This window comes from Phyllobates terribilis, unplaced genomic scaffold (genome assembly GCF_046119375.1).
Source record: "Phyllobates terribilis strain yellow unplaced genomic scaffold, ASM4611937v1 Scaffold_3__8_contigs__length_932513732, whole genome shotgun sequence".
Classification (NCBI taxonomy): Eukaryota; Metazoa; Chordata; class Amphibia; order Anura; family Dendrobatidae; genus Phyllobates; species Phyllobates terribilis.
The window spans coordinates 293,141,076-293,167,414 of record NW_027362763.1 but is presented as its reverse complement, the minus strand read 5'-3'; the positions used below and the strand labels follow the sequence as shown (position 1 = coordinate 293,167,414).

Here is a 26,339-nt window from a genome sequence, read left to right as displayed (position 1 = left end):
GATCTGGGGAAGTTTAGGGGTTTTGATAACATTCCTGGTGTAGGGTGGTGAAGAGGTAAATGATAACATTTTTAGTAGATCTATGGCAGGGAAAAGATTCAAAGGGATTGTCTCAAATGGGTATTACAAAGTGCTTATAAAATCAAGAATATTTGCCATTTACCTCTGAATAAAAATCTTCTCTGCTATCAACAAAGGTATTTTTAATTTTATAGTGTTCATTGCCAAGCTTATTGCCGTCTCAGAGTTGCCGATAACCTAAGTGAGGAGCACGTTCAGCATGCAAGCTCTATGCTTGGTAGCCTCCTCGCGCCACTTAGAAGATAGTTGGATGCTTCGATCCAGCCAACTCCTCCCCCCCCTGGACTTCTGGAAAAGCTACTCTGCTAGCAACCTGGGAGAGCGCTCAGTTTGGACCAACAGATCCACCATGCTGCTAGTCAGAACTGTCAATCCTCAGGAGCGCACCGCCTCCTGGCAACCAGGAAGTTGGGAGGCAGTAGAGCCGAAGAAATGTAGAGGCCAGTGGGATGTGAGAAAAGAAACGTGTGCCACAAGCCTGTCACATTTGGACCCCTCATGACTGAACATGCTCTATGTCAGTTCCTGGCAGCATACACTGGACAAGAAAACCTTATCGCACATACCTGAAGTCGGCAGCAGTACTGTGTCGCTGGTGACAAATCAGACACCTGGAAACTAGTATCAGAGCCATTGTAAACTAATTCTAGAGTATCTTCGTCCTTTCCCCACTGTAGCCTGTATCCTGAGATGTCTGCACCATTGCTCTCAGGACTCTGTTGGGAAAAATAAAAACAATGATTTAAAATACACCTAAACACTACAGCGCTTAACAGAATAAAACTCTTAGAACAGACAAAATGCCACAAAATACTTAGTAAGTTACCAAACAACCAATAGCCATGTGTTCTACCTGACATTATATCTGAACAACGCCGAGTACACCTGCAGCGCGATCTTCAGGATGAAGCATGCACATTCCACTTGTTGCTTCACACCTTATTAAATCCGTGAAGAGATGCCGTCTTTTTAGCAGGCTCCGTTTAGGATTTGTAAGACAAGAGGTCACGTGAATTCTAGCATATTATTAAATGGGAATGTCAGTTTGTGTTGCATGTTCCTCATTGACAAGGACCATCATTGGTGAAGTCCCACTGACAGGAACAAGGGAGTCGAACTTCTTGGTCATATATTAGCAGCTAATCTTCCTACCTGGCACCCATATAACCTCCCAAGAAGTAAAATCTAAATGCCTTTTGAAACAGAAGACATTTCAGAAATAGAAAATATTTCAATGTGCACTTGGGAATCCTCATTCTGAGGCTTACAGTTTGTTATTCATAGGAATAAAATCTTTGAACTCTTACCTCCATGAAACCATGGTTTCCATATCTTACACTGATGGGGGTTAATAAGCTGAAAACAGATAACTTACAATACATAGCGGTCTAGTTTTTTATTGACCCATGTTGCAAGATTTAAGCTCACTAATTGAGGCCAAACAAAACTTGAGTGAATAAAAAAAGGGTTTGTTTTTTTGCCCTATTATACTGAAGTTTTGCTATTCTTGCGTAGTATAATACACTGTTGTGAATGTCATATGGTGATTTAGAATATTTTTTCTAAGATATTTTAGTGGATTCCTTGTATTATTTTCCCTGTATTTTTATTTTAATCACCTGAACCGAATCTGGATCTGCAGAATGCAATTAAATATTTTTTTTACTTTTAATTCACAAGAAAGCTCTGTGAATTGGCTATGGCTATGTCACAATTACAGCATACGATTGCTGAAAATAAAATTTATTTGAGCCACAAAACCTCAAATATCGAATAAGTGAATATGATGAACTGGTTTGAAATGTATTCCCTTTTTTCACAGTGTTATCTGGGAAATTTTATACTTGTGCTCCTTATTTCTACACAAATACCATCTTTCTTGATGTAAACTTTCGTTACACATAAAACGTACCCTAAATGAACAGAAGTTAGAAAGCAGCCGCCTGTGCAACTTTCAAGACCTAAAGAGGTAATAAGCTCTGCCCCTTCCTTTCATTTAAAGAAAAAATGTGTTTTTTCTTTGTATTTTTTGCATTTTATGCAAGCCAGGGTGTGGCCTCCCTTCCTTGAGCTGGATATTACATTTAAATAGCTTCCCAAGGCTGGTGTCCACAGTTTGGGACCTAGTCCTTTGTCTGCCCTTACCTCTGATACATGGTCAGGTTTTTAATATCAGACTATTAGACAGTGTAGGACTATCCCAAACAGGCTCACCTTGCTGATGGCTTTTATGCTTTTTTGATCAAAAATAGTCTTTACTAAAGAACCCTATGTTATTTAAATGTGCTTTTGTTTTTTTATTTATTTAGTTACAGCAGGATCATATTGTTTCTTGTAGGTTTTGTCCCTTCTCTTCATTTGTAGGAAGATGTGTTCCTTGTTGATATTCTTATATATTACTGGAGATAACAGAGGTGCAGAGGTAAGAAGAAGCTGCTCACACTGTAGTCCACCCTATTCATCTGCTACAATAATGGATATACCAGGGGCCCTGAATAGGCTGCTCACACTGCTGTCTTCCCTGTCTATCTTATCTAATATTTGAGATACAATGTGTTAAACAGGGCTATGGAGTCGGAGTCATGGAGTCGGTGTCTATTTTGGTGGAGTCGGACTTGGTATAAAATGGACTGACTCCAACTCCTAAAATATATAGTAAATTGGGTATAGTAGTTCAATGCAGTTTGTGGGGAATATTTTTTTCTTAAGAATTTGGGAAAGTTATGAAATGTCCTATAAATGTCTGTCCTATTCCTGATCTAAGGGTCTAGACTTTTAGCTGAGATGAATCTGTGCTACAGTAAATTTATCACTTAAACATGAGCCATGTATGAGGGAGTCGGAGTCGTGGAGTCGGTGTCCTGGAAATTGAGGAGTCAGAGGTTTGGCTTACCGACTCCACAGCCCTGGTGTTAAACTAATAAATGGCTGCTCACACTGCTGTCCACACGGATTTTCTGATCAGTATTAAATGTGTTCATTCTTGATTTTTTATTCCTAGTGAACCTCTTTAAATACAGAAACGTCAGCATTCTTTGAAATGGTATGCTTTACGCTGCAAGATAACTACACATTGGGTTAAAAACCAGGAAAATTATTTTGCACTAGCCTTCAATGCCCTTACTGGATCCTTAACAGTAAGAAGTCATTACTCAGCATCTGACAGGACTGTGTACATTCCCAATCTTCTGTATGAGACTACTTGGCATTGTTTACAGCTAGCTGTATACTTCTAAATTTGGAAATGCTGGTAGTTTAAGTTTTAACAAAACATACATTTACTAGAACAATGATCTTACAGCTTTGTCATATTTATTTTCATTAAACATTTTAGCTAGAACTCAGATCAGATGTCCGGAGCTTCAGGCAAATATGTTAAAATGTAAATTTTCCTAAGGAAGCAAAGTTTATGCTTACTTTTAAACATTAGTTTGAATTAAAGGGATTTTCCCAATTACAGAATTGCATGATATGTCAACCATGTCAGAATGGGGCCATGAATTAGGCCACAAATATAAATAAAAAAAAATGGGAGTCCTTCTCTGTTTTGATATAAGATGTCTTGGAGATGTCACTGTTTTAAGCATCAACTAACATGACTTTTTTGATGTGGGCCATAAAACCCCTCAGGGTGCATTTACATAGCCTGGGATCACGCATCATATATTTTTTCAAAGCAATTTTTGGTAATGCTGTTTTTAAAGGTGAACATGTTACACATATGTGCAAGAACAAGAAAAAAAATGTGTGTTTAAAGTAGCGTTTGCCCCTCTGAATTGTATCACAATAATCTCTATATAATGTATGCCAACCAGCTTCTCATATGTTTCTCTCAATAGAACATTAATGTGCAATATAAATTTATGCAGTAACTTTATGTGACTGCAGATTGCCAAATCCGACCAGTGTGCAATATGCACACTGTCAAGATTACCCTCTATTTCCAGCTCAAATGGCTGGACCGTCACGTGACGGCATGCTCGAGCTGGGAATAGAGGGAAGTCATTACATTGCATTCTGGCAGGATTCAGCATTCTGCAGTCACATAAAGTGACTGCAGAAATTTACACCAAACCTGGGAAAACCCTGAAAAGTGGATCTGTCACCAGATTTCATAATACAAACTGCTAACATTGTTAAATAGATCTCTTAGACCTGATAACCCTGGTGTCCTTACTTTTTAGAATATAAGCATTTTAGAGGGCCAGCTACAGTTGGACTCATAAAATGCTCATTTAAATACTTCGGTGTGAAAACTTTCAATTAGGATATGCAGCCATTTATGAATTTTAAAGGGAACCTATCACGGAATTCATGCAGTCCAACCCAAGGGCAGCATAATCAGAGCCTGGCTGCACAATTGTAGCCAAATATGTTTTTTCTCCTGATGCGGCACATGGTTGTCACACAGGTGCACACGGACATCTCCGGTACTGTTTTTTCCAGTACTAGAAATATCTGGACGTGTGAAAAGGCTTTAAGATAGTGAGAGACCTGCCAACCACCTGGAGAGGCCCAGGCGTGGTCTCGTCTCTGCCTACAGTCCCTGGCCAGATCTAACTATAATTATTGTGAACTAAGCAGCGTCAGAGAAAAATGTAGCTGGCAGCAATCGCAGGAATTGGGCATTATTAATCGGGTGACATGTTCCATTTAAATGTATTTACACTTAACTCTCCAGGTTTAACAGATCTATTTAATAATGTATGCTATTTGTATTGGTAAACCTATCAACAGATCCTCTTGAAAAGCACACAGATATATATTGTGTATTGCCACTTGCCAATGTCCACAATCTCAGGCATGTGGGCTACACACCTTAAGCTACTATAAAGCCTGAATCCCTAGGCACAAATCAGAGAGAAAAGTAAAGTAAGTCAGGTTAAATAACAGACATATCTTCTGCAAATAACAAAATCAGGGCTACATAATTAGATACTGATTCTAAAAAAACATAAACTATGACATTCCTATGTTTAGACGATGTGGCAGAAGAGTCCCTATATGTATCACCTTATCAACCTCTGATGAAGACGTAGACACGACGATACACATAATAACTCCTCAACTATATCCTATAACCCTAGGGATGTGATGGATTGCATCTTTTTACCTTTGAGTTGATGATGTTTTAATTATGTAGCCAATATTTTGTCATTTGAATGAGACATGTCTGCAATTTAACCTATAAAAAAATGCAAGAGCGCAAAAGGGTCTTATCCAATATAATTATTGGTACAGAAGTGTTAAAACCTGCTCACCTAGTAGGGTTGTGTGGGACACAACACCTATAAAGCCTGGACTCCAAATGCTGCAGCTTCCTAGGGCTATGTCAGAGATAGATGCTGGAAAGGAAGTAGTTCTGCGCTCTCTGGAGTCACGACAAACCATTAGTATGGATAAAATGTAGGTTTTAATGTCTACGCGTTTCAGAGCCCACCGACTCCTTCCTCAGGACAACCATACATAACCTGTAACCTCTTATGTATGGTTGTCCTGAGGAAGGAGTCAGTGGGCTCTGAAACGCGTAGACAATAAAACCTACATTTTTATCCATACTAATGGTTTGTCGTGACTCCAGAGAGCGCAGAACTACTTCCTTTCCACAACCTGGCTGTTCCTCCTCCAGTTTTAAGCCTCCTACACAGCTGTTTTTGTTTTAGTTAAAGTGTGTTTCAACTTACATATGAAAACGACGACCATTATTACCACATTTGGTATAACTGGTTTGCAGACTCCTATAAATTTCCCTGACAATGTGCAAGTGTACCTAGAAGAATTGATGCTGTTTTGTATGCAAATGGTAATTACAACAAATTTTAATTTGATTAAGATTTCTCTTTTGTTAATTCACTTTGGATATCGTTAATTGATAAAAAAATAAACTATTAACACTTCTATTTTTACAGCATTTTTCCACGCCTGTCTAAAATGTTTGCGCAGTACTGTTTGTGTGTTCTTTTAAAGTGGATTAGTTACCAGAGTTTGCACATTTTGTCAGGTCTTTTTATGATATTTATAATAATGCATAAATAAAAGACTAATGTGACACAATTCATTGGTCTAGTCACCAATTTCTACTTCTACTGTTTCTTGTTCTCTTTGTGGTTACTATACAGCTTTGACCGGCACTCTTCAACTTATATTGGTGGTGTAGTGTATTACGCCTCAAATATATGTTTCGCCATTAACATCTGTGGTTACTAGCTGCATCAGAGGACACTACGTGCTATAACCATACTCCCTAAATTATTATAATGAGCCAAGTCAGTTATTCTACTTACTTCTATCCTTTCATTTCATAATTTAGCTAGAAAATGAATTAGCAATATCCAAAATAATATTGAATGAATAATTAAGATACTAATCACGAGCTGTTCTAACCATGAAAATAGAAGCATCAGGAAGTCACTCCAAGTGCGACTTCCTAAAACTTCCTTTGGCAGTGTTTTACCAGCTCGCTACATATACTGTTAGGAACAATTACGTAAGAACTACAGAAGTGTACAGAACATGTGGGAAGATAGTTCCCAGAAGAGATTATCATTGAAAATGCCTGCTATTATGTTCTGAAACACTTTACAGTTGTAAAGAGGAAGGCAGGCTTTAGCTAATCCATGTAGGTCATTCATTTTATAGAACTTAGATTTTACATATAAAAACATATACAGATAAAAAAACACAAAACGAGTGTGCCTATAATAATGAAACACAAGTAATAAAAGTTTTACAGAGAGACAGACTGAAAAAAAAATTATTCAAATAAAGCATGCTGGATTACTAGGAGAAGCATCTGTTAGTCCATCCCCTGCGGAGCGATGTCGTGGGTCGGCTGCAACTCATTCCCTAGCACTTAGGGTTTGTTTAATGCATAAAGTTTATGGCTATATCCATTACTATCTGACACCGGTGTCCAGATACTGACACGGACATGGACAACTTGGAGAAGGTGCTGATATTGGAAAGCATCAAGAATTCTACTGCTGCCGCCCATCAGATTGCTCCAATGGTATGTGTATATGGTTATTTATATGTTTATGCGCATGTGTGCAACTCTTTCATGCAAGTGTGTGTACAGAAGTAGGAGTTGTCTGAAAAATCACGTAATCGTTCAATTCTAATAATGGCGCAACTTACAGACCTATACATACGTTCTGTACATATAACACTGAATGAATGGGCACAATGCCTAGCAGAGTGACAATTTCCAATATCCTAGTGATTGTGAGGTCTCAAAACTTCTCAAACGATATAAACTTCTGGGAGTTTATAAATGTATAATATATATCACTGTGCATGGTTTTTTAAAAGTGTAAATCTCCCTCTTAGGTATAAAACCTCTACAATAAAATGAGTCAAAGCCTAATCAACGGAGGAGAGAGGCAGTCTGCTCAATAAAAAAAAATAATACAAAAAATGATAAAAAAAATAATAGTTAAAAAAAACAACTAATCAACATGCAGATCTTATCAGGATGAAAACTAGAATAATGTATTACTACTAAATCCCAGCTATACTATCATATATATAGGAAAGGGGTGACAAGAGCTAAATTATACAGCTCATATAATGATTAGCTATAATGGATCCAATCATTATGGTAATGATTTACACAAGGTTGTTAGTTAATACATGCTATAAAGATATATCATGAGTGAAATCCATCTGTGCAGGTCTCCCATAAAGTTGTGCTTAACCTGTTCACAGTGACTGGGATACACATGGCAGGAAAAAAAAACATGAAAAAAAAAAAGGTTAAAAAAAAAAGCAAAAAAATAAAACCAATGTTTTCAGAATAGACATGACATGAAATTGTTCCATTAATACAATATTTTACACATAAATGAAACATTCATAAAATATGTATAAGTTTGTTGCATTGCAATGTAGAAATTAAACTTAGGTTGCCCCTCTGACGTCACTAGCTCTCCCATTCTCACCACCGATGCACACACTTATCTTACCTCCCAGCTTATAAGTACACACGTGTCAGAGAGGAATGTCAGGACTGGCGGTCTGCACTGTGCGGGTGGTCCTGCTGCAGTTGTGATCTCTGTGGCGTCTGAGTAAGGACCATACTGAAATACAAATAAGTCTATGTTGGTAATTCCCTGATTTAATGTGTCTGGCCTAGATTCCACAAAGTGACATTTTATAGAGTTCCTTAATAAAAACACAAATGTAAAATCAAAGTTTCTATTTATTACTAATTTCCAGCTTACTTTCCTATAAACTCACATCCATTTCCAAACCATTTCCTGGGTAATACTTTGCAGTTATTTACTACACTAGATAAAATAACTTTCTGCTGAATTATAGGTTACATAGACCAATTGCTATAAAATGCACAAATTATTTTATAGAGATGAGTGAGTTCATTTGCAAAACCCTGGTCCAGCAGCCACCCTCGGAGCCCTGTGAACGTCCTCCTACCTGCCGGCATCCCTGGCACCTCTTCTGCTTTGTAGGCCTGGTGTGATGTCATCATTGGGGCACAACGCATGCATGACATCGCGCTGGGCCTGTAAACCAGAAGAGGTAACTGGAATTCCAGCGAGTAGGAGGCAGTTTGTAGGGCTCCAAACCACCTCCCCGGAATACTGATATGGCCTCGGAACCAGGGCCCTGCAAATGTATTCACTCATCTCTACTATACTTCCTTGACTACTCGTACAATATCGATGTATAGTCGCTGGACCTACTGTCTCTATCTCATGGTGCCTTTACACACTAATGAGCATAATACAATTAACTTTGATGAACAACTCATGCATAAGTACTGGTAGACAACCACTTTGGATCATTCAAAAGGCAATTTCAGAACATCAAGAATTGAAAAAAATTTTGGATTGCAAGATATGAAACAAGCTGTGTGTAAATGCATTCTCCTTGGTGTATTATATCTTTATAATAATAGAAATGTAGACAGGAATAGATGTACTGCTGGAGGTGACCCTGCCGGAACAGGCACCTGGTCCTCAGGTTTGGGATCAGGTTATAGTTTATGTAGTCGAAGATGGTGTGGTAGATTCCAATCAATACACATACTGAAGCTGAATGGTGCAAGCACACAAAGAAAAAGACTATCCTGAAATTTGCTCTAAGGCGTCTACATCTTAGTTAAATGATAATATAAAATTTTTAGTAATCAACAAAATTTAAACATCTACTTATGTACTATAAAAAGACAAGCAATTATTTGGCACAAGAATCACATATCTTTTTATGATGCTCACATAAATTCCTTGCAATTATCACATCTGGTTTCGGTTTCTAGATCTCACACATAAATGACATTGACCTTTGACAACAAGACTTGGGCTACTTCCAGTATATGAAACAGAACCAAGAAAGTAATAAACTGTTAGTTGCGCGGGGTCCTTTAGACCCCAAGCACCTCATTGTGGCACGTGTAGAAGACACCAACTCTCGCGATGCATTGAGGAGCGAGGCGTGCCCGAGCTAGGAAGCTACAGAAACAGATGGATACCTACCTTTCATACTTGCGGAAATATGACAAAAACAAGCTCACGTGGGGTCCAACTGACCCCACGTGACTAAATAACTGTTAATGAGAGGAGTCTTAGGTGCTTGTCATTTCGTGCCTATACTTTCTTACGGTGTAAATATGACAGCCACATGTTGTCTTTGGTGACATTCCAGAACTAGAAGGCAAAAAAGGTTCTGATAATCAAGGTTTCTTTTATTTCTTTGATCTCTTATTTCTGCCAGAAACAGTATAATAGGGACCTATCACATGGTAACTTTTTGGATGTCCTATAGGTTAGCTGGCAATATCTATAGAAATGGTCCTGTGTAGTAATTTAGTGTCTAAGGAAGGTAGTTATCACAAAGAATAGATAAAGGTTTTGCCAAAAGTTAATAAACCATATTCCGCAAAAAATTAAAAAAAATATGAGTAGCTGTTTGATTTCTTCTTATTTTTGCAATTCATCACAAACTAGAACATACAGAGGATATATCTGACCACATGCTTGAAAACAAATGTAAACACATTTGTGGAGTTGTTGGTAATAACACCTCAAACTGCAGATGTTTTTTTCTTATCACAGGTCAAGAAGTGATAGCTTCTTATAAGGAAATGCTCCGCGTATTGCCGGCATTAGTTCTCACAATTTGAGATATTTAAATTGGTTTCCAGAATGAGTATTTAAATATTCATTTAAATACAAGACGCATTGGCCATTATGTCATCAGAGGGAAGCTGAGACACCCATGAATTTTTATTAAGCAGTGACTGAAAACACTTACCCCTCCATCATTGAGCGCTCGTACTCTGAATTGATAAGTACTTCCAGGAAGCAGCTCGCTGACTGTACACTCCAGATCACAGCCATGATAAACCTCAGTGGTATGTCCTCCAGGTACACCCAGCTCTAGGCTGTACTCCGATACCTGGCACACTGGGGCATCTGCGGAGAAGGTTAAAGTAACTAACAATGTAATCCTGACTGCCAATATATCCCAATAGAGAGAATATCAACAAAAACAATACTACAAATGCCTTCCACATGAAATGCCAAAGAGAAGCATATGCAGTGCAGAGTTATACGGCATATAAAAAGGTATCTGAAAAATAATGTTTACTTAGGTCATATCGGTATAATTTTTCCCCAAGATATGGATTAACCAATCATATTCATAAGAATTAAAAGATTAAAATACAGATTAAGTACGGTGATGATAACAAGGACATATCAAATGCTAAATGCACCTGATGTGCCAATGTTTAGACACTAGAAACAAAAAATTACCGTAGTTGTGGTACTAATGCTACTGAAATCCATTTCTTTACTAAAGTACTCTTTCTTTATTCCCTGAAACCATTTTAAATGTAACAAAAGAATAACCACCGAATGATAGGTCCAAATCAGAAAAGAATATTACATAAAAAAAAACTTTATTGAGAAGCAATGGTTAAGTGGCAAAACATGCACAAGCATGTCTGCACTGCAGAGCCATACATATAATATAAAAGATTATTGATGTTAATATTGCATAACAATCAATGTGCTGGACTAAGTACCAGAAAGAAGGACGTGTGTCCGAAACGCGCGTCGGGGCTGTGCCGCACAGTGCCATCTATGTAGCTGGACCAGTTATGCAGGTATTTATTTATCTTTGGTTCCCATGTGTGATGCCACTGACTTATTCTTAATATACCATCACCTATGCATACGGCATACATTAATCATTATTTATTGCATATCTGTATATGTATTGTATGCATTGGTTCTTTGGGTATTAATATATGATATGATTACACATTATGGCTATCTGCCTGCTTTCCCCTTCATTTCTTTCTGGTACTTAGTCCAGCACATTGATTGTTATGCAATATTAACATCAATAATCTTTTATATTATATGTACGGCTCCGTAGTGCGGACATGCTTGTGCATGTAGTGCCACTTAACCATTGCTTCTTAATAAAGGTTTTTTATGTAATATACTTGGTCTCTTTTCTGATTTGGACCTATCATTCGGTGGTTCTTCTTTTGTTATATTTCTTACCGAATGGTCTGCCATTCTAAATTGGTCCATATAGCAAGCACACTATTCCTTATGGGCTTGGCGACTTGCGGGTCCTATTATGGTTATTAACTTGTGTTGCTACATTCAGTGTGTTTTGTAAACCATTTTAAATGGCCTGTTCAGCTAGAAAAAAAATAGTTTATACGTTTCTAAAACTTATTAATACATTTGTAGTGGCTTAATGTTAGTGCCAGTTCTGCTGCACAATGTATATGTGCTTCTCTTTCTCTATATATGCATTGGCTGATACAAAGGCTGGCTTAGCTACTGAAATAAGCAGCCTGCCATCCCTCTTCACGCAGAAATTACACTCATGTAAAACTCAAGGCAGAAGTGGACCTGTCGGGATCAGGAATTGGTGGAAATATTGGAAGACAGGGGCACGTTGGTTAAGTAAGAAGTTTAAAAAAAAAGTGTTAGCACATTTTGGTTACGTAATGAAAAAAGACAGTAATAGCACTGTAATCGGCTTTCTGGTTCTTCTTCAATCACCGTTTGAAGTTTTCTGCCAATTAGATTTGGGTGCACAGGGGTCGGACTGTGCACTGGCTCTTCTCCTCCGTCTGTCATTCCCAGCCCCTCCGCCTGCTTCCTATGTTTGAAGAAGATATTTCATATTCAGGAGGCAGGTCACTGTTATTGAAATACCGGAGGTGGTGCAAGGAGTCACAGACAGGGAGGAGGAGACCAAGTGTGCAGCCCCGGCCCCTGTGCACCAAAATCTAATTGGCAGAAAACTTCAAGTGGTGATTAAAGAAGAACAACAAAGTGGATTTCTTCACCAACTATATCAACGTAATCAGTATCAGTACCATTGCAGTCATGTCTTTACATTATAAAATTGTGCGGACAGTTTCTCTTTAAGTACAATGTAGATACTTTAACAGGACAATGTATTTAGGTTTTTGGCTATCAATCTCTGCCACCATGGGCTAGTCTATTTACTGAATTAGTCCCTATGTTAGGTAAAGGCTTCAAATCATTTATTATACTGGTTTCATAGAAAATAAAACTATAGTGGTTGTCAATTAAAGCAATCCATGACTTCTTTATCATATTCATTATTGCATCCTTTTGTACTTTTAACAATCACATTAAAGGTTACAGTTCTCAACTCAAGATGTACAAAGCTGAAGATCAATAAATCTAAACTTTACTTTTTTTCTTTTTTTAAGTATTCCTAATTTAGTAATATACACAAATACAAATTATAGATCAGCAGATTCCTACCCCATTGTAGATGAACTTCTTTGTGCTTTGGCTTGCCTACCAATCTCGGTGCTTGACAAGGACCTGGTGCTACACATAATGTGCGAATCGGCTGACTTTCAGAACACTAAGCAAACAAAAGGAAAGTAAGCATTGCACAAACCTGTAGCAAACATTTCTTTTTATGCTTAGCTAGCATTTATACTTGCTCCTATACCAGGAGTAAAATACTATTAACCAAAACCAAATAATGTGAACAACCCACTGAAGTCCTGCTAGAGGCAGATAAATGTAAAATGCACTAATCTACACAACAACCTGCAACGTAATGTAATTAATAACTTTTATATCAAATATATTTATTAAGATGCGATGATCTTTAGAAAAAAGTGAAAAAGTGCAATAAAAGTGTTAATGTTTGTTTACAGCTATGGGGGTGCAGAGATAGCAGTGTCAGGACCCTCTGTCACTCCAGAATTAGACTACATGGTAGTTGGGGAGTTGACACTGATTTTACATATGTGGCCCAGGAGCTTTAAGTTCTACCTTTGGATCCTGATAATTGGCAATTCCCTTTCTATTCCCACGCAAATCCAAAATGTACCATTCACATAAGGTTCAAACGCCAGCACCTGATAGAATATCTGCTGTACAGAGGTATTGCATTTTATCAGGCTATATAATATGAGAGCAAATACAGACAAGCCGCAATATCTCATCCATACTGCCCTAATGAGCTCTCAATCCTTGGTGGCTCCATCTGTATGCAAATTCCATCTACATTCAGTTTTACATGATATCTTTTCATCACTGTCGAATGTGATTTGATCTTGAAATAGCCAAAACCTAATGAAGCAATTTTCAGCCAAACACATAGGGAAAAAAAATGGTACAGTGCAATAAATCTACCTCTTTACTATGTCATAGTAAAATCGAGGCTCTACATACCTGACTGTGTCCTCCTGTGCTGATGGAGCACACGCGGAGCTTGTATAAAGTGCCTGGTTTCAAGTCATTACAGGTATACTCTGTTGCTGACCCACTATACGCCACCTTCCATTGTGTTGCTGAAATAAACATGGCAGTTATTACAGTATAATTCTAAATAACACTTAATAGAGATTGAACCCTTAGATAAGCCAATAATAACATGGGGGCATTTACTTTTAAGAGGCTGCAAAGTAGTTTCATTTTTTAAAGCTTAGGAGGTGTCACGATTGTGCAACTCACTGTGTCTTGGATGCAGTGACTGACAGCTCAGTCGTCCAATCTATTGCAAGGGCGTGCTGAGCTGTATGGTATTCTGAGTGACAGCTTGGCCGTCCAATCTGGGACTGGGAGGTGCTGATGTTACGAACTGTGGTCCTGTGCTCCCACCAGGAAATGGATCAGGTCCGGTGCTACGCTACTCCAGTTGCAAGTGTAACCATTATCCTGCTGGCCCCGAAAGGGTACAGTGTCAGCCTTCCCCGGTTATCAGGAAGGGATCTGTTCACCCTAGAGGTGGTGCTACCACACTTGCAGGGAAACCATCCCAATCGTTGCATTCTGGAGTAGCAGGATGTGTGGGGATGAGGGACGCCGTACCTTCCACGGATTTCACTGCCTGGGGAACATGGAACGCTGTAATACCCGGTTGCCAGGCAATACAGGATGCTGCTGTGTCTGGCACTTGGCAGTGTTGGGATTGTGTCCATTCAGCTATGCAAGATAGCAGGGAGTAGTTGTCTGGGGGTGATTGGGAGGCATTCAACGCCTGATCATTTCCTTCAGCATCAGGTGGGCTATTTCACCCTGTTCCCAGCCCAGGTCTTTGCTGTTTATTGCAGCTCCTATGTGTTGTGGTGGTGAGTGGTGCTTGCAGTATTGGTTGCTCTCTTTCAGGGTTGGTCTTAGGGTTCATTTCCCTTTCTCTTCGTGCTACACTCCCAGGGTTTCTCGCAGAGGTATCTACCAGTTCTCGACTAAGCTCCAGCCGCATCACCAGGTGCCAGCTGCCCAGCGACAGCAGGCCTTGGAAGATCTCGGTTAAAGTCTCCCTCCCATTTACTGAGAGCTGGGTGAAGAGTATCCCAACCCTTTAAGGCTCGCTTAGCTGGGGCAGCTTGTGTCAAGTGCATCTGTGGCTGCACCTACAGGTGTTCCCTGTTCCAAGTGATTATCCAGCTATTTAACTAAGCTGTCTGCTCCTGATAGCCACCAGTCATAGCCTTCAGCTCTGTTTGGCTTGTCCTCTGTGTCTTGTACTCTGAATTCTGATCTTGTATTCCTGTACCCTGGATTTTCCTATTAACTACCAGTTTGTATTACCCCGTTTGTCTCGACGCACTCTGACCTTAGAATTCTAACTTTGCACTGTTACCTGACTACGCCTGTTGCCTTACCCCTTTGTATATGACAAGCTCTCTTGGTATCTGACCCCAGACCCCTTGACTACCCTAGCCTCAAGGGTACACAAGAGTGTACTGGCCATTTTTAGGAAGAACTATGGACTGCCAACTGGCTTCAGAAATATGAAGTGTTCTTTCAATGAATGCAGTACAGAATACTCCAGTTCCATCATTTTACTTTCCAATTGGTATACTGGCAAATTGCAATTTTCTAGGATCAGTCTTTAACATAATGAATGAAGTCATTAATTCCAGATCTCACCGCTTTATATTAGATTATTTTAGTGTTAAACGAACACTTATTAAGGCTTAAATGCGTATGATGCTAGTGTACGTGAATAGAAAGTAAAGCCTAAGATACCATCTATTACGTTCATTAGTGTAGGATGATGTGACAGTATCAGCTTACTATGCATTTAATAGCGGGGTTGATGATGTGCATCTTGTGGATCTATTGAGTTTACACTTAATTTTATTTTCTTCGAAGTCAAACCTCACGAGAGAACAGACTTTAGGTTCTGATGACCTGTTTCTTGGAATTCATTAGTGGTGCACAAGCAATCTTAACGGTGTAATTGGTAGGAAGTGACTCTACTGCTGTCTTCCATCCTGACTCTGCCGTGGCTCATCTGTTTGTGCAATGCTCCCTAACATTTCCCTGTCCTTTCTGGAGATTTCAGATTAATGAATAGAAATTAATATACACAGCCAGTCTGTCAGTAAATAGACCTAGGTGACATTGGATAAACCGGATTTTTAAGGTTACAATATTGTATATTATGTGTAGAGGTTCCTGAAATTATATTTATTTAGTTTTGAAAGCAGTGATTTCTTTAAGAATTAAATTTACTTTAAATAATAAAAGAAAATGTACATTTCACCCAGGTTGGCAATTATAGAAGAGGTAGATGCAGAAAGTAAGGGTGTATACACATATAGCAATTTTGTAGCTTATTTTTGTGAAAAACTCCTGTAAACAATATGTAAACACTGCATTTTTACCAAATTTTGCATTAAATGCTGCAAAATCAAAGCATTTAACAGATATACCCTAATAAACAGAGTATAGCGGCCTATATACATTATAACTTTTGGCCGAATGTTCATTTGGCAGACAGCCATCTGTCCTGACACCCCATACACATAAGAGCTCAGCTGAGTGCGCATGTGTTTTCAATGGGGAGAGAGGAGAAAGCAGCTGAAGACAAAAGGATTAGGAGTTCCAACTGCCCTATCCTTCTCATAGCTGACATCAACTATTATAGGAGAGTCAGGAAGCCTCCATACATGTAAGATGGTCGGTGGGTCCCACAAAAATTGAGAGGTTCAGACAATGTTCTTCTAATGTGTATGAGGGCCTTAAAGGGGTCGGCTGGTCTAGAATGACAAGTCTGCGGTCACTATTTGTGACTGCAGACTTGTGAATCCTCCCAGCACACGCACTATGCGCTACAAGGATTCTTTGATGTCTGCTCTGGGAACGGCAGTCAAGTATGCAATATGCATCCTCCTACTACACGGGGCTCGGCCTCACTCAATACACTTGTATTGAGCGAGGTCACACCCAATAGGGGGTTCTGGCCAGAAGTAAACAAATCCCAAACTTGACCACCGTTCCCGCAGCAGACACCGGCAAATCCTTGCAGTGCACCATGCATGTGCTGGGAGTATTCACAAGTCTGCAGTCACACAAAGTGACTGCACACATTTCATTCTAGACCGGACAACCCCTTTAAGAGCAAGAACTGGGGAAACACAATAGGTTCCACCAGAAATCTGGTTAATTGAAAATGTATTTAGGCCGTTTGTTTATTTTTTAAATTATTGACATGTGTTGTATTTAAAGAGACTTCAGGGACCTAAATGTTAAGGACATAAACAATGACCACAACCCCTTTATTGTGTTGACTCACAAAGTCCACATATAGGAAATCAATATTAAAGTATTGGCGAACAAAGGCAACTACTGATTCATGTTAGTTTTACATAAAGTCATGAATAATATACTACAATCATAAATGCAACTTTTGCCAACACACCTTCAGAAGCCCCTTCACAGATCTCCAAAAGGTATTTCAGTATTTCTGAGCCACCATTGTCCTCGGGAGCATCTGGAAGAAAATCACCATGTGAAGTCCCACTAACAGATAGTGTTCTTCTCTATAATTTATTTTTTGTAGATTCTTTATTTTTGAATAGTCAATAAAATTTTAGTTAAACCACAGTAAATAATAAGTCACAAAAACAGTGAAAATAACAGGGGTTTGGAGTAGTAGGAAGGGAAGAGGGAGTATTGGGGTATATTTGGGGAAATGCAGAGGGAGAGACAAGAATCCTGCTTAGGAGATGGTAATATTTGCATAAGTGAGAAAAATTCAGTTATAGAATATGAAGATATGTGTGGCATAAACATTCTTATTATCTTTGCTTAATGGTACTCAAGGTTATAATGGTTAAAGTAATAAATTATAATGTTGTTTTGAAATAGGACAATTGAGCCTTTTCTAAAGTGTATATAAGATTCAGTTTGTTGATCCATTTTAGCATGGAAATGGGATCAATGTCTTTCCAGTGTCTATCAATGATCACGGGATGGTGAGACGTATATTTTCCCAGTTAAGTACATGAAGTGTAACTTTTCACATTTATTAATTTTGATTTACATCCAATATACATATTCCGAGTGTACAGATCTAGCAAAACAGAGCAATGGGAAATCACGGCACAGAAAAAATGTACTTCGACACCTAACTTAACATCGGGTCAATGGTTTGTGCAATGTTACCAAGATGGAGCAATGTGAGTCACAGTAATCGTGGCATAATCTGTATCTGAACAGGATGACAGAACATGCAGAAGATATAAACTAAACATATACTATGGCAATACTTATAATAATGATGTCATGGTGATTTCCATCAACCAGAAGGCAGTACTGATGGTTACTTGGATGGAGAAAATTCATTGAGGTTATAATCTTTTGGAGTGTGATTTCTAGAGTTTGCACCAATAAGAAAACAATCAGAAGAATGACATAGATGTTAGTTGTGGTGACTGTAATGTCAAAGATTAGATTGATTTCCACCAATGAGAATAACGCAATGGGTATAAATCGTATGAGGCACTGGCATGGCTTAGTTTAAGTTGTTACTAGAACCTTTCTATTCTGTTCCTTTGACTGTGTAATGAAGAGGAAGCCATAGAAGAACATCACAAGATCCACAGCCAGGAGCACCAGAACATCCAGCGCTAGTCTGAAATCTCCATTTGCATATATTCCCGACTTTATGATGCATGGGAATTAGGGCAAACACTTTAGTGCCAGTGCCCCTGTGTTGCTGGCTGCTGTGCAGATAAATGTGGAGATGTTCTCAGAACCAGGGCTGTGGAGTCGGTAAGCCAAACCTCCGACTCCTCAATTTCCATAACTCCGACTCTACGACTCCCTCATACATGACTCATGTTTAAGTGATAAATTTACTGTAGCACAGATTCATCTCCGCTAAAAGTCTAGACCCTTAGATCAGGTGTGACATTTATAGGACATTTCATAATTTTCCCAAATTCTTATGAAAATAATATTCCCCACAAACTGCATTGAACTACTGTACCCAATTTATTATATATTTTAGGAATTGGAGTCGGTCCATTTTATACCGACTCCACGACTCCGACTCCACAGACCTGCTCAGAACAACCAACGCTCTGACCAAACCCATTACATGAGAGGGCAGAGCATGCAGGTGTAGGACTAGAGGAATTGCTAAAATATGTCAACATTGTCAGGAGAAGCACTGCCCCTCCTCATCTCCTTATTTTGGCCTGGCCTTCCATGTTCATATAGCCACCTCAATTTTTCTAAAACGGTCTCTCATGTAACAAAGAGATGTTATGCATTGTTAAAATGTCTTGGTTATGGATTTAAGTGGTGTCAGCAGATGACTACAGCTGCATTGCTGGACAGGACAGAGGGCAGGTATGTACTGAACCGGACAAGGAGGCACTGGGGACCATCTACTGTCACGGCTATATATGTTTTCACATCCTGAACATTTGTGGATGAAGGTAGTCATGATGGAGTGGGGTCTCTGCCGGCAGCGTGAAGGATAAAGATGAATACACTGTGCAGTAGATCACCAGCTCTAAGCAGCGCTCTGCTTTCCGATGCATTCACAATAAGTCATTTCTTCATTAGGACTTGATTTCCAAAAAACAGTATTGGCTACAAGCAATGTTCTGCACATCTCCGTATACAGCTCTTTATTAGCATCCCAAACAGTCAGGAGCAGCAGTCAACCGAAGACTGCAGGTCGCTTATCTGGGAGCTTGATAAGGCTGGTGTCTGTCTGAATATGAATGAGATTCCCTTTCATTCATTTCAGCGGACGTTTTCCCATTACAGACATTTATTAAAATGCTCCATCTGTCTTTATCTCTGTACGCTGGTAGATTTTGTGTACTGGGGCAGAGTGTCTCCCAATTGCTCCATATTAAGACAATAACTCTCCAGAGTGTCTCCTGTGCTGCTGTTTTCAATAGGCAATAAAAATGTTAGCACGCAGTGACATTATACTAGAATATGGTGCTGAAACCATTATGAAAGCATGCACGGTGGCTCAGTGGTTAGCACTGCAGCCTTGCAGCACTGGGGTCCTGAGTTCAAATCCCACCAAGGACAACATCTGCAAGGAGTTTGTATGTTCTCCCTGTGTTTGCGTTGGTTTCCTCGGGGTTCTCCGGTTTCCTCCCACACTCCAAAGACCATACTGATAGGGAATGTAGATTGTGAGCCCCAATGGGGACAGCGATGAAAATATCTGTACAGCCCCGTAGAATATGACTGTGTTATATAAGCAAGCAAAATACATAAGGCAAGACTGTCTATAATGTACTCACCCCACTGAACAGGGAAGCCATGTGCAGCGACAGCCCCCATAACTACAGGTCGAGATGGTGGACCCGGCCGGTCTGGACTTGTGGTGCAGACCAATATTTCGCTCGGACTGCTACTTCCTTCAACATTTGAGGCAATAAGCTGTAGTATAAGCAGCAATAGGAGACAATTACTATTATTAATAGTCAATTGTCCAGGAGAAGGACTGTGAATAAAACAACCTTTATTACAGAAACCAATGTCTTCTTGCTGCCCAGTATATGCTCTTAAATAGGCCCCATAAGATCTTAATAAAAGAATGGCAGACTTAAAATTTACAACTTATGTCATTATGGGGAATGAACAGAGAAACAAAATGCAGATATAGCAAGATGCCCAGGTACAAGATTTACAGTTGCAATATCAAAATTATTCAATCCTCATAGCAAATTAGCTTTTTAGCAAAGTTTACAAATGTTCTGCTGTTTGCAATAAATCAAACAAGAACAAATTAAATTCCTCAGCAATACTAATATTAAAAAATGGTTTCTCCAAATTCAACACAAAATGCCACTTTAATCCCTTCCCAATATATGATGTAGATTTACGTCATATATCAGACCCCCTTCTTTCAAGAAGGCTTTGCAGCAGAGCCTGCTTTCTTGCCAGCAGATGATGGCTGCATTATTCAGCCATCATCTACCTCTAACAGCTGCAGGTGGAGCAGCTCTGCTTGCTGCCGTTAACGTGTTAAATGCCGCCATCAATCCTTGGCAGCTGCATTTAGGGCGCGTGGGCTGGGGGTCGAGCCGCGCTCCACATGCACATCAGCCTACACCCCCGCACACATTTAATTGAATCAACCTTGCCCTTAAAGGGGTCCGGTCTGAACTGATCAGACCGCAGTCACTGTGTGACTGCAGGCTTATGAATCCCCCAGCGCATGCACTGCGGGTATTCACTTGTTTCTGAGCCGGGACTGACGTGTACGTATGCGTTATACATACTCCCGGGCAGAGCCCGTCCAGTGGAAACATTTTCTGTAACTGCAATGAAGATTAAAATAAAGTGTTGCTAACTATCCACTGAATAAGTTTGACTTGAGATTTACCTACTGACCATGTTTTATTCTACTGTTGAAGCAGGTATACAACCTCATTAAATCTTTCACAAAAAAATAAAGTTGCATGCACAGGATAGTGGATTTTGCAATTTAGGAGTCACATAAATTATTAAAATTAATATCAAAATTATTTAAAAAGAAAAAACTAAAAAAAAAAAAACCCACACACAATAACAAGGAAGAAAAAAAAGATACCAAACAGTGCCATCTGCTGGCCCTTAAATTATTTCAGACCTTTTCAAAAGACTTACCCTAAATTTGTATTGTGTGCTTCTTTGGAGATTATTCACAGTACATGTTAATTCTTCTCCAGTGTACGTAGGTTGAAATACACTGTCCTGAAAGCAGAACATGACCAATTATGCCAGAAGTTTTATTAAAACAAACAAAACGTACATTTTTTTTACATCATTAAGTTATTATAATACAGACATGGAATGGTATTGGTAGATAGCACAATACATTGTAGGAACCTGCACAGACCAGCACTGTCACTCGCTAATTTTATGCAATGAAACGTACAATATACATAAAAAGGGGGTATCCAGTGAAAACAAGTTATTACCTATCTACGAGATACATGATAACTTGTTGATCAGTGGGGGTCCGACCGCTTCGACCTGTACCATTCGTCAGAACAGGGTACTTTTCTCCCATTAGAATGGAGCAGCCATATGGATACTCGCCAGTCCATTCCCTCACTGAACTGAGCAGCGGTTGGACATCGACCCGCTGCACCATTTTGAAACCAGGATAACATTTTCCCGTCGGGAATAAAAAATTCCTCGTTCTGCCGATTGCTGCAAGTCCGAGCAGTCAGACCCCCACTGATCAGTAAGTTTTCCCCGGACAACCCCTTGAAGGAACCCTAGATCAAAATTTTGACAGACAATTAAAGTCACTTATATGAAACATTGTGACAAATGGACTGTAACAATGTACATCATTGACATGTTTGACATGTCATCTACATCCGTCTGCTTCTCTAGAAAAAAAACAGCTCCTTGTTGCAGTTTATTTACAATCATCATCCAACTTTTAGGGTGTTCATATGGCGAAACTAAATTTACGTTGGTCATAGTTAGTCTTCACGCTCAAGTCCGTTTTTATCATATGTGTGCAATCCATTTTTTTACTGGATAGCGCAGAGACATGATCGTCTACAGATATTTTCACATTTGCAATTTTATCTTTTGCAGATCAATAGTTTGCAAAAAAAAAAAAAAATGCCTTCCATGTCGCATCCATGTACTGTCCGTTTCTCACTGACTGCTTGTTAGAAGCCTGGCAAACCAAGTTTTTTTCGTTTTTTTTTTGTATAGGAAAAATACAAATGACACAATGGTGGTAAAAAGACCACAAGGACCAAAAATGGAGGAAAAACAGATCCAGCACATGCCTGAAAAACTATCCTTTTTTGCAGTAGAGAAAATGACAGATGTGTGAATAAGGCTAAAGAAAAATCATCTGTAATATGTGACTTCCTGACTTGGATTTATGGTGGAAAATACAACTTTTAAAAGGGAATAGATCAGTAGGTTTTTGCTATGTAATCTGACAGCAGCACAAAGTAGGGGCTGAGACCCTGATTCCAGCGATGTGTCACTTAGTTTACTGGGTGTAGTAGTTATGATAGTCACAGTTTTCTCTGCCGTAGTTTGAGCTGTATTTTAATAACCCCACCAACACCACTGATTAGCAGCTTTCTGTGTACAGGGTATAGTGACAGAGAGCTGCTAATAAGTTCTGTGGGTGTGGCTAGACTAGGATGCACTAGGCCAGTTGTATTGTTTTTCAATAATTTTTATTAAATATTCATAATTAAATGGGAAAGGAAAAGAGGGGGAGGTAAGGTAAGGAAAATTGGGTAGGAGTAATTTTTATTAGGCCAGTTGTATTGTAGTGATAATCTCCTGCTGATAAAACACTGATTTTATTGAAACCGCAACGTTTCTACACCAACATTATAGTGCACTCAGATTACAGAGTGAAAACCTGCTGGCAGATTCCCTTTAATTTCATAAATCCAGGACATAAAGTATGAGGAATTGGTGTGTGAACCAATATATGGCGTAAACAATAAATAAGAACTTTAGAAAAATTATACTGGTGAACTACACACAATATCCCTCATGTTCTGTCCATACACTTCCTGATGAATGAATTACCACATTAGTAACCATACAAAGACCCTTATCAGCAGACCTATAGAACAGGAATAATGAGAGCTACTACCGCTAAGTACAATCTCTGCTCATTTAAGGTTAAAGTGCACTTCCACTTTCAAAAGAAAAACTATTACAATGCAGGACTTTGCGGAATGATAATTTTTCTACATCACTTGCTGTTAATCGGCAGCATGGACCACCCAAGGACTGTAGTGCAGGCTGAACTAAGCTAGTCAGTATCCTGCTCATCGCTTTTAGCTACACTTTTCTGTGCGGAAGAGCCCACTGTAAGGTCCTATGACTCTTCTTTCTGCACTAAGGAGTGCAGCCTAGCTGCAGCGAATGGATGCAGCCTAGTTTAGTGCAGCCTGCAGCATAGACCTTGAGGGGGGTCCGTACTGCGGGTTATCTTCAAAATTCTCTAAAAGAGTGATTGAGTGAAAAAGATTATACTCTAGAGTCTGGTACTATAACTGTTTTTCTTCTGAAAGAGTACCCTTTAAAGGTCAGCCACCTCTGCTTGGACAGACTCAAATCTATTGGTCCTTATGATACTTCTGATATTTTATTATGGTTCAGATCTAAAACAGTATAGATTAGAGCTTTGGCTGCATATTATAGGTTTACAAAAACTTATTATACACTGCTCAAAAAAATAAATGAAACACTCAAATAACACATCCTAGATCTGAATGAATGAAATAGTCTCATTGAATGTGCTGACAACAAAATAAGACAAAAATCATCAATGGAAATCAAATTTATTAACCAATGGAGGCCTGGATTTGGAGTCACCCCCAAAATAAAAGTGGAAAAACAAACTACAGGTTGATCAAACTTTGATGTACTGTCCTTAAAAACAAGTCAAAATGAGGCTCAGTATTGTGTGTGGCCTCCACGTGCCTGTATGACCTCCCTACAATGCCTGGACTTGCTCCTGATGAGGTTGCGGATGGTCTCCTGTGGGATCTCCTCCCAGACCTGAACTAAAGCATCTGCCAACTCCTGGACAGTCTGTGGCGCAACGTGACGTTGGTGGATGGAGCGAGACATGATGTCCCAGATGTGCTCATTCGGATTCAGGTCTGGGAAATGGACAGGCCAGTCCATAGCTTCAATGCCTTCATCTTGCAGGAACTGCTGACACACTCCAGCCACATGAGGTCTGGCATTGTCCTGCATTAGGAGGAACCCAGGGCCAACTGCACCAGCATATGGTCTCACAAGGGGTCTGAGGATCTCATCTCGGTACCTAATGGCAGTCAGGCTACCTCTGGAGAGCACATGGAGGGCTGTGCAGCCCTCCAAAGAAATGCCACCCCACACCATTACTGACCCACTGCCAAACAGGTCATGCTGAAGGATGTTGCAGGCAGCAGATCGCTCTCCACGGCGTCTCGAGACTCTGCCACGTCTGTCACATGTGCTCAGTGTGAACCTGCTTTCATCTGTGAAGAGCACAGGGCGCCAGTGGCGACTTTGCCAATCCTCGTGTTCTGTTGCAAATGCCAAGTGCCCTGCACGGTGTTGGGCTGTGAGCACAACCCCCATCTGTGGACGTCGGGCCCTCATACCACCCTCATGGAGTCGGTTTCTAACCGTTTGTGTAGACACAGGCACATTTGTGGCCTGCTGGAGGTCATTTTGCAGGGCTCTGGCAGTGCTCCTCCTGTTCCTCCTTGCACAAAGGTGTAGGTAGCGTTCCTGCTGCTGGGTTGTTGCCCTCCTACGGCCCCCTCCACGTGTCCTAGTGTTCTGGCCTGCCTCCTGGTAGCGCCTCCAGCCTCTGGACACTACGCTGACAGACACAGCAAACCTTCTTGCCACAGCTCGCATTGATGTGCCATCCTGGATGAACTGCACTACCTGAGCAAATTCTGTGGGTTGTAGAGTCTGTCTCATGCTACCACGAGTGTGAAAGCACAACTAACATTCAAAAGTGACCAAAACATCAGCCAGAAAGCATTGGTACTGAGATGGGGTCTGTGGTCCCCACCTGCAGAACTACTCTTTTATTGAGGGTGTCTTGATAATTGCCAATAATTTTCATCTATTGTCTATTCCATTTGCACAACAGCATGTGAAATTGATTGTCAATCAGTGTTTCTTCCTAAGTGGACAGTTTGATTTCACAGAAGTTTGATTTACTTGGAGTTATATTCTGCTGTTCAAGTGTTCCCTTTATTTTTTTGAGCAGTGTAGATCCCAGCTGTATGAAGCTGTAATAGACCAGCCATAGAAATCTATACGCCCACATTGTACCAGTGTGGTCCGCAGAAGTCACATGTAGACTTTTTTGTCATGGACTCCATAAATAATGTGTCATGTTCCATCACATGCTGTATGACGGTAGGGCAGATTACAGTGCACACAGCTATGTATGTCAGGCCTATAGAGACATAGAATGGCAGAGATCATGTAGAACCATCCCCACAATTCAATCCAGATCACAATGGAGAGGAACAGGAGATCAGGACCCACATTCCTCCTCAGTGAGGTTCCCAGGGGATCTTGGTAAATCGTATTTTTACAGAAAATAGGTGATACATATCTAATTCCATCAACCATCCATGAATTGTAAGCGTTATCATTTAGAAATAGAAATAAATCTTCCAGTCCACATCATTTTTATCAGATATTATGCCATACAAATGACTACCTTTAAAAATAAAGCGAGCTTGTAGGGCTTATCTATTACAATTTGTCTCTAGGTTATAAACTAGTAAATGATTTACTGCTTCATCATATGGGACTTTCTCCCAGTCCTGTCTTGTACATTAGATTGATTTTTCCAGTGCACTGAACTGGCTACGTGCACGGATGACGGAGTGACTGATGGCAGAAAAAACAGATGTGTAGCAGGTAGATATAAATCTATCGTATGACAGCTACCTTGGTTGGTTCTTTATACCACAGAAATAAGACTTCTGTAATGACCAT

General features: G+C 39.7%; 1 protein-coding gene across 2 annotated transcripts in view; it reads right to left on the bottom strand.

The window, feature by feature from the left end:
- FNDC3B (fibronectin type III domain containing 3B) overlaps positions 1–26,339 on the bottom strand; it is a 413,666-nt gene that overhangs the window by 83,178 nt on the left and 304,149 nt on the right. For both annotated transcript variants that reach the window (XM_073674905.1, XM_073674906.1), the window contains exons 14-21: positions 21,483–21,569; positions 20,132–20,270; positions 17,275–17,346; positions 13,794–13,912; positions 12,867–12,972; positions 10,354–10,514; positions 8,046–8,159; positions 648–797 (exon numbers count right to left, since the gene is read on the bottom strand). In XM_073674905.1, the coding sequence (XP_073531006.1) occupies positions 648–797; positions 8,046–8,159; positions 10,354–10,514; positions 12,867–12,972; positions 13,794–13,912; positions 17,275–17,346; positions 20,132–20,270; positions 21,483–21,569 (948 nt within the window). The remainder of the gene's footprint in view (positions 1–647; positions 798–8,045; positions 8,160–10,353; positions 10,515–12,866; positions 12,973–13,793; positions 13,913–17,274; positions 17,347–20,131; positions 20,271–21,482; positions 21,570–26,339) is intronic.